The sequence below is a fragment of the Lethenteron reissneri genome, chromosome 52 (assembly GCF_015708825.2).
Source record: "Lethenteron reissneri isolate LAM-NWPU_2019-01 chromosome 52, ASM1570882v1, whole genome shotgun sequence".
NCBI lineage: Eukaryota > Metazoa > Chordata > Hyperoartia > Petromyzontiformes > Petromyzontidae > Lethenteron > Lethenteron reissneri.
Genome location: NC_083830.1, coordinates 1,824,523 through 1,834,141, shown reverse-complemented (window position 1 = coordinate 1,834,141; position 9,619 = coordinate 1,824,523). Strand labels below are relative to the sequence as shown.

The window sequence follows — 9,619 nt, the reverse complement described above, 5'->3', positions numbered from 1 at the left end:
CCACACAACCCACATCATGTGACCACACAACCCAGATCATGTGACCACATAACCCAGATCATGTGACCACACAACCCACATCATGTGACCACACAACCCAGATCATGCGACCACACAACCCAGATCATGTGACCACACAACCCACATCATGTGACCACACAACCCACATCATGTGACCACACAACCCAGATCATGTGACCACACAGCCCAGATCATGCGAACACACAACCCACATCATGTGACCACACAACCCAGATCATGCGACCACACAACCCAGATCATGTGACCACACAACCCAGATCATGTGACCACACAACCCAGATCATGTGACCACATAATCCAGATCATGTGACCACACAACCCAGATCATGTGACCACACAGCCCAGATCATGTGACCACCCAGCCCAGATCATGTGACCACACAATCCAGATCATGCGACCACACAACCCAGATCATGTGACCACACAGCCCAGATCATGTGACCACACAGCCCAGATCACGTGACCACACAACCCAGATCACGTGACCACACAGCCCAGATCATGTGACCACCCAGCCCAGATCATGTGACCACACAACCCAGATCATGTGACCACACAACCCAGATCATGTGACCACACAGCCCAGATCATGTGACCACACAACCCAGATCATGTGACCACACAACCCAGATCATGTGACCACACAACCCAGATCATGTGACCACACAGCCCAGATCATGTGACCACACAGCCCAGATCATGTGACCACACAACCAAGATCATGTGACCACACAGCCCAGATCATGTGACCACACAACCCAGATCATGCGATCACCCCCCCTCCCCGCCCCAACTCTGCGTACGGTGCTAAAGAAATTACACACATGTACGCACGTGTGTATTCTTGCTTCGCCCCGTCGCACTCTCGCGTTCGCGCGCCACAGGCTGCATGCGCACACTCTGCACTTGGATACCCGACACACGCGCGCGCAGTTTGTCTGTCGCAATGAAAACACCTCCAGTCGCACGCCACACTTGCATACGTTCAAGAGCGGTGGGTAGAGGCACACGCGCACGATGCACAGCAGTTACACAGCCGAGGGCTGGTGGACAACTCGCTCCGAGTATTACAGCCACGGTTTGCACGCGGAATTACCACTCAAGGATGATGATGATGATCATTCTTATTCAGTTTCCGACACCGTGAGATCCAAAGCAACGTGAAATTCTCTCGCCATTGATAACGACCGCGAGCGTGACCCTAATATTGCCGCAGCATCGGGTAAGCAATTTGGGCATTTTTTATAGGACATGGGGCGATGCATTCTTGTGGCAAATGTCACCAAGAGAAGGTGGTTGCGATGGGTGGGACGTGTGTCTGTGTGTGTCTGTGTGTGTGTGTCTGCCTGTGTGTGTCTGTGTCTGTCTGTGTGTGTGTCTGTGTGTGTATGTGTGTGTGTGTCTGTGTGTGTCTGTGTGTGTGTCTGTGTGTGTGTCTGTGTGTGTGTGTCTGTGTGTGTGTCTGTGTGTGTCTGTGCGTGTGTATGTGTGTGTGTGTCTGTGTGTGTGTATGTGTGTGTGTCTGTGTGTCTGTGTGTGGTCTGTGTGTCTGTGTGTGTGTATCTCTGTGTGTGTGTCTGTGTGTGTGTTTGTGTCTGTGTGTGTGTCTGTGTATGTATATGTGTGTGTGTCTGTGTGTGTCTATGTGTGTGTGTGTCTGTGTGTGTCTGTGTCTGTCTGTGTGTTTGTCTGTGTGTGTGTATGTGTGTGTGTGTCTGTGTGTGTCTGTGTGTGTGTGTGTGTGTCTGTGTGTGTGTGTCTGTGTGTGTGTGTCTGTGTGTGTCTCTGTGTGAACAGCTTCAATGGGGACAGCCGCCTCGCAGGAGCAGCCAGCTGTCCGCTGCGACCCACGGGGAAGGGGCCTCGGGAGCAAGTCGCTGGTGGCGATCATGATGATGATGACGATGAGACAGTTTTGAACGCTGGCGGAGGTCGTGTTTTACGCTGTGGCGCGGTGACGTGATGTGGCAGAAGGAAAGACGCAAATGGCCAAGCGGTGGTGGCATTCGCGTGATGATTTTTTCGCGAGGGAGGGGTGAATTTTGATCTTTCATTACCCACAAAAATGCGTTACGAGATTCAGTCGAAATCCCAACCGACACGAATCAATGTTTTTATTATTCCGAGTAATAGTTGAAGATGACAACTTGAACTTCTATCTTGAATCTTCATCTAATCTAATAACCGCCCCCCCCCCCCATAATCCTAGCGAGCGACCACGACCGCTCGCGCACTCGAAGTGTTTCTCCCACCACCGAATCCTCGCTGCGCGTTGCTCTTCTCCATTGGAGGCGCGTGAGAGTTCGAGTTGAAAATTGAGAGTTCGAGTTGACGTCCGACGTTTCGTCGCACGTGCCACGGGAGCTTCTCGAGTTCCGACGCGGAGCGATCACGCGCACGCCGCGTCGAGCACGCGCGCGGTGACCCCGCGACTCGGTGACGCGTCCCCCCTCCCCCTCCCCCCGGGGGCCATCCTCGTGGTGCTCGACGTCGCTCGGTCCTCGGCCACCGCCGCCTGTGGTGTTACGCAAGACGCGGCCCTGAGACGCCCCAACTCGCGTGGTCAACGCGCGGACAACTTTCCGCGTCCCGTCTGCAGCCCGACCGCACCGGGCGGACGGCGGCGGCGTCTTGAAGCGGCGAGAATTGTCCCGAGGCGCCGGGGCGAGGTCGCGAGAGCCCGGCATGGCCACTCCACCACCAGCAACACTCGCGAGGCCACTCCACACATCCACCAGCAACACTCGCGAGGCCACTCCACACATCCACCAGCAACACTCGCGAGGCCACTCCACACATCCACCAGCAACACTCGCGAGGCCACTCCACACATCCACCAGCAACACTCGCGAGGCCACTCCACACATCCACCAGCAACACTCGCGAGGCCACTCCACACATCCACCAGCAACACTCGCGAGGCCACTCCACACATCCACCAGCAACACTCGCGAGGCCACTCCACACATCCACCAGCAACACTCGCGAGGCCACTCCACACATCCACCAGCAACACTCGCGAGGCCACTCCACACATCCACCAGCAACACTCGCGAGGCCACTCCACACATCCACCAGCAACACTCGCGAGGCCACTCCACACATCCACCAGCAACACTCGCGAGGCCACTCCACACATCCACCAGCAACACTCGCGAGGCCACTCCACACATCCACCAGCAACACTCGCGAGGCCACTCCACACATCCACCAGCAACACTCGCGAGGCCACTCCACACATCCACCAGCAACACTCGCGAGGCCACTCCACACATCCACCAGCAACACTCGCGAGGCCACTCCACACATCCACCAGCAACACTCGCGAGGCCACTCCACACATCCACCAGCAGCACTCGCGAGACGAGGCCACTCCACACATCCACCACCAACACTCGCGAAACGCGGCCACTCCACCACATCCACCACCAGCACTCGCGAGGCCACTCCACACATCCACCACCAACACTCGCGAAACGCGGCCACTCCACCACATCCACCACCAGCACTCGCGAGGCCACTCCACACATCCACCACCAACACTCGCGAAACGCGGCCACTCCACCACATCCACCACCAGCACTCGCGAGGCCACTCCACACATCCACCACCAACACTCGCGAAACGCGGCCACTCCACCACATCCACCACCAGCACTCGCGAGGCCACTCCACACATCCACCACCAACACTCGCGAAACGCGGCCACTCCACCACATCCACCACCAGCACTCGCGAGGCCACTCCACACATCCACCACCAACACTCGCGAAACGCGGCCACTCCACCACATCCACCACCAGCACTCGCGAGGCCACTCCACACATCCACCACCAACACTCGCGAAACGCGGCCACTCCACCACATCCACCACCAGCACTCGCGAGGCCACTCCACACATCCACCACCAACACTCGCGAAACGCGGCCACTCCACCACATCCACCACCAGCACTCGCGAGGTGACGGCCACTCCACCACGGCGCCGTCATGCAGGCGACAGTGTCCACATGGGCAACATTCGCAAGCGCGTGGGGGGGGGGGGTGATGGGGTTGGGGGGGGGTGATGGGGTTGGGGGGGGGCGATGGGGTTGGGGGGGGGCGATGGGGTTGGGGGGGGGTGATGGGGTTGGGGGGGGGCGATGGGGTTGGGGGGGGGCGATGGGGTTGGGGGGGGCGATGGGGTTGGGGGGGGGTGATGGGGTTGGGGGGGGGTGATGGGGTTGGGGGGGGGTGATGGGGTTGGGGGGGGGCGATGGGGTTGGGGGGGGGCGATGGGGTTGGGGGGGGGCGATGGGGTTGGGGGGGGGTGATGGGGTTGGGGGGGGTGATGGGGTTGGGGGGGGGTGATGGGGTTGGGGGGAGGCGATGGGGTTGGGGGGGGGGCGATGGGGTTGGGGGGGGGCGATGGGGTTGGGGGGGGGTGATGGGGTTGGGGGGGGGTGATGGGGTTGGGGGGGGGCGATGGGGTTGGGGGGGGGGCGATGGGGTTGGGGGGGGGTGATGGGGTTGGGGGGGGTGATGGGGTTGGGGGGGGGGCGATGGGGTTGGGGGGGGGGTGATGGGGTTGGGGGGGGGCGATGGGGTTGGGGGGGGGCGATGGGGTGGGGGGTGTTGCCGAGGTAAAGGGCGGCCAGTCACAATCAGTCATCTCCCGGCACGCTGACGCGAGCGCGGGGAGCAGCGGTGCTCAGCTCCGTTCGGTTGGAAATTCCACATTTCTTCGGCAGAAGTCAAGTCCCTCTGCAGGGCAAACAGTCGATTTGACTCGCCGCTAAGTGGCTCTCTCTTGTTTAATGACCACCTTAGGGATGATGGTGGTGGTGGTGGTGATTGATTACGAAGGGCTGGAAATCTCCCCCCCCCCCCACCTCTTCCCCAGCGGGGATGTGAACCCGCAGCCTCTCCACCGTGCGTGGAGCACTTCCCCGACACGAGCGGCGCCGTCCGGACGGATGACGAGGAGCTGCCTCGGTGGCAAATGTCCGTTTCTCGATTCACAATCCTCCAATCGCTCCTTCCCACGCTCACGAGACAGACGGAGCCATCCATCCGGCGATCGGCCTCGCTTCCGTTGCGTCTCCTCTGTGTCGGCGCAGCAGTCGGAGTGAAGCTCACGCGTGGCAACTGTTCGCTCGTTCCTCTCTTGCTGCCTTCCAGTCGTTAACTCGCCCATTCCCGTCCGCCAGCAAAGATGCATCTCTCTTCACCACCACCACCACGAGTCGATCGGCGGCTCGCGCGCGGTGGGGTCGACGCGTGGCTGCCCCTCACCCCTTCAAAGGCGTGGAAGGAAGAGCTGAAGAGCGGGGGGGGGGGGGGAGAGGGGAGAGGGGAGAGGGGAGGCACTCGCGAGCTCCCTCTTCGTGGAGACCGTTCCACCGGCAGTGGCCGAGAGCGAGCGCCTGCAGGGCTGCGCCTTTGACCCCGTGCCTCTCACGTGTGCGGTGTGCTGTGTGCGGTGTGCTGTGTGCGGTGGTGTACGTTGTGCGGTGTGTGTGGTGTGTGCGGTGGTGTGCGGTGTGCGGAGTCGGTGTGCGCTGTGTGCGCTGTGTGCGGTGGTGTGCGGTGTGCGGAGTTGGTGTGCGGAGTCAGTGTGCGGGGTGCGCTGTGCGGTGTGTGCGGTGTCTGCGCTGTGCGGTGTGCGCTGTGCGGTGTGCGCTGTGCGATGTGTGCGGTGTGTGCGGTGTGTGCGCTGTGCGGTGTGCGCTGTGCGGTGGGTGCGTTGTGTGCGGTGTGTGCGGGTTCAACTGCTTGCGTGCGGGATTCGACAAAAGTGGCGCTGCTCAATCAGAGAGGACGTCGCGCGTCTCGGCCAGACTCCGCGAAAATGTCAACAACAACAACAACAAGCCGGTTCAATAGCGGCTCCATTGGAATTCGATCGCCGTGCCCTTTCTGCGCGCGGTTGTGTGCGTGTTGTGTGTGTGTGTTGTGTGTGTGTTGTGTGTGTGTGTTGTGTGTGTGCGTGTTGTGTGTGTTGTATGTGTGTGGTGTGTTGTGTGTGTTGTGTGTGCGTGTTGTGTGTTGTGTGCGTGTTGTGTGTGTTGTGTGTGTGTTGTGTGTGTTGTATGTGTGTGGTGTGTGTGTTGTGCGTGTTGTGTGTGTGTGCGTGTTGTGTGTTGTGTGTTGTGTGCGTGTTGTGTGTGTTGTGTGTGTTGTGTATGTGCGTTTTGTGCGTGTTGTGTGCGTGTTGTGTGTGTGTGTTGTGTGTGTGTTGTGTGTGTGTTGTGTGTGCGTGTTGTGTGTGTGTTGTGTGTGTGTGTTGTGTGCGTGTTGTGTGTGCGTGTTGTGTGTGTGTTGTGTGTGTGTGTTGTGTGTGCGTGTTGTGTGTGTGTTGTGTGTGTGTGTTGTGTGTGTGTTGTGTGTGTGCCCCTAGACGCGTGTGTGTCCGTGTGTGTTTTGTTTGCGTGCGATGCAATGAACGACGGCGGCGTGAACAATGGACGCAGCGTACGTCCCAGCGCGTCTCGGTCGGTGTGGAAGAGGAGGCCAAAACACCCTCTACCTGGCGCAGGCTCCTGCCGCCAGCAGTGCCGCGAGCGAGACGTTTCAGGGCTGCGCCTCTAACTTGGTCCATCGCTGCAGCGGCGCGCGCGCGTTTCCCGAGCCCAGCACTACAGCAGCTTCCCATTCACCTCGTCCTTGTGGTGATGGTGATGATGATCTGCGAGTCGTACCGTGGTGCCCCTGCCCCAACCCTCGCTCTCCCAGCGTCCTAACGCAGTGGCCGCGACCGCCTCGCTGTTGTCAAGGCGTCTCGAGGTGCCGGTGGCATTGCAGGAGGCCGCGTGGCGCCCGTGGCAGTGAGAGTGGCGCTGCTCTTGATGGCGTCGTTGGTGGCTTTGGGTTTTGTCTGCGTATGGGAATTGTTGATGGCACGTAGTTCACACACGCCGTGACCTCGAAGTTTCACTTCCCAGGAAATCCACTTAATTGGTAATCAATATCTGACCCCCCCCCCCCATGCCCTATCCCGGGCCACTCATAGGTAGACTCAGCCTTAAATGATAATCTGTGAACATCAACAACAGGGAGGGGGGGCGTTCGGTCCTGCTGGCAACTCCAACAACACCAAAGACAAAGCTCCCCGGTATAGTCTGAAGAGACTGCCGGGGCAAGTGCTGTTAGCGAGCCCCTAGTGAAGGCCGGCACGGCGCACGAGGGGTCGGGTGGCCAACACCGCGCCCGGTCGCCTTTGTCTCACCCAGTGGCGACGTTTACAACACCGCACTAGGTACTCATTTGACGCTGAGTCGACCTAAGGGAGGGCCCCATGACCAGTTCAGATAATCGTCACAGGTGTTGCCCGCGAGCGGGAATCGAACCCCGGGTCGCCGTGCTTCGTGGCGCACTGCGCTCGCCGCTACCCCACCACGACCATCACCACCACCACGACCACCACCACCACGACCACCACCACCACCACGACTACCACCACCACGACCACCATCACCACGACCACCACGACCACCACCACCACGACCACCACCACCATGACCATCACCACCACGACCACCACGACCACCATCACCACGACCACCACGACCACCACCACCACCACCACCACCACCACCACCACGACCATCACCACCACCACCACCACGACCACCACCACCACCACGACCACCACCACCACGACCACCATCACCACGACCACCACGACCACCACCACCACGACCATCACCACCACCACCACCACGACCACCACCACGACCACCACCACCACGACCACCTCCACCACCATTGTGTCTGTGTGCCTCGTCAGTGTTGACTGTCACAAGCACTTCTTCCGATGAGCTCTACGGCTAAGTTGTTTGTGTCCTTGAATATCCTTGAACATCGGCGTTGGGGAGACAAAGGCGGCCGGGCGTGGAACTGGCCACCCCACCCCCTCGAGTGCCGTGCCGGCTTTCATAGGTGCTCGCGAACAGCACTTGCCCCAACAGCCTGTCAAGGCTATACGGGGGACCTTTGTCTGTTGCTCACATGTATTGTGTGCCTACGTGTGCGCACACGCGTGTAATTGTGGATGTCTGCATCGTGACCGCACGCGTGTTGACATGCGTGTGCGTGCGTCTGTGGGCACTGCTGGGGGCTCCTAACACAGCACGCAATTATGTACACGCTGAATATTTAATGGACAATTCATAAAACGCTTCCATCGTCACTGCTGCCACTACGTGATCGCAATCCCAACCACGAGCCACTGCCCCTCAGCCCAATGGACGTCTTCTCTCTCATCCTCCTCCTGCTGCTCCTGCTGCTGCTGCTGCTCGCGTGCCGGGTCCGCATCACAGCGGGAAGACGAGGAACCCGGAGAAGGTGGAGAACTTCCACCCGCCCGTGAGCGTGCCCCGCTCCAGCTTGAGGTGCACGCGGTGGCCCTTGTCCATGGAGAGGAGGACCCCGTTGCTCGCCGCCTCTCTGGTCACGTCCTGGTCTCCGGCGAAGGCCGAGATCACCGCCCAGCCGTTCATCACGAGCGCCACCTTTGTCGTGGGCGGTGGGTGAGGGTGCGTGGGTGGTGGTGGTGGGTGAGGGTGGGTGGGTTGGTGGGTGGGTAGGGGTGGGTGGGTGGGTGGGTGAGGGTGGGTGGGGGTGGGTGTGGGTGGGTGAGGGTGGGTGAGTGTGGGTGGGTGAGGGTAGATGGGTGAGGGTGCGTTGGTGGTGGTGGTGGTGGGTGAGGGTGGGTGGTGGTGGTGGTGGGTGGGTGGGTGGGTGAGGGTGGGTGGGGGTGGGTGGGTAGGGGTGGGTGGGTGGGTGGGTGAGGGTGGGTGGGTGGGTGGGTGGGTGTGGGTGTGGGTGGGTGAGGGTGGGTTGGGGTGGGTGGATGAGGGTGGGTGGGTGGATCAGGGTGGGGGTGGGTGAGGGTGGGTGAGGGTGGGTGAGGGTGGATGGGTGGGGGTGGATGAGGGTGGGTGGGTGAGGGTGGGTGGGTGGGTGGGTGAGGGTGGGTGGGGGTGGGTGTGGGTGGGTGAGGGTGGGTGGGTGAGGGTGGGTGGGGGTGGGTGTGGGTGGGTGAGGGTGGGTGGGTGAGGGTGGGTGGGTGAGGGTAGATGGGTGAGGGTGCGTTGGTGGTGGTGGTGGGTGAGTGGTGGTGGGTGGTGGTGGGTGGGGGTGGGTGGGTGAGGATGGGTGAGGGTGGGTGGGTGAGGGTGGGTGAGGGTGAGGGTGGGTGAGGGTGGGTGAGGGTGGGTGGGTGAGGGTGGGTGAGGGTGAGGGTGGGTGAGGGTGGGCACACACACAGCACCCCACACAGCGCCGCGCGTTCGTCAGGCGCGGCCGTGTGGCCACTGGTCGCTCTCTCGCGCCTCCCAATTGGCACACAAAGACAAAGATCCCCCGTGTAGCCTTAACAGACTGTTGGGGCAAGTGCTGTTAGCGAGCAGCACCTTTGAAGACCGGCACGGCGCACGAGGGGGGTGGGTGGCCAGCACCACGCCCGGCCGCCTTTGTCTCCCAAGTGGAAATGCTCACACATCGCACCAGGTACTCATTTGAGACTGAGTCGACCTAGGGGAGGCCCAGGACCGGTTCAGATAATCGTCACCAGTGTTGGCCGTGAGCGGGAATCG

At 60.7% G+C, this 9,619-nt stretch overlaps 1 protein-coding gene across 2 annotated transcripts in view; it reads right to left on the bottom strand.

Moving 5' to 3' along the window:
* Positions 1-4,639: 4,639 nt before the first annotated feature.
* LOC133355958 (cerebellin-1-like) overlaps positions 4,640-9,619 on the bottom strand; it is a 29,656-nt gene continuing 24,676 nt past the window's right edge. The window contains exons 4-5 of one of the 2 annotated variants that reach the window (XR_009756804.1): positions 6,550-8,533; positions 4,640-5,340 (exon numbers count right to left, since the gene is read on the bottom strand). Coding sequence is in view for 1 of the 2 variants with exons in the window: in XM_061573417.1 (XP_061429401.1) it covers positions 8,336-8,533 (198 nt within the window). In the remaining variant the exon portion in view is untranslated. Of the gene's footprint in view, positions 8,534-9,619 lie in introns of both variants that reach the window. The other variant, XM_061573417.1, reaches the window with a different exon arrangement.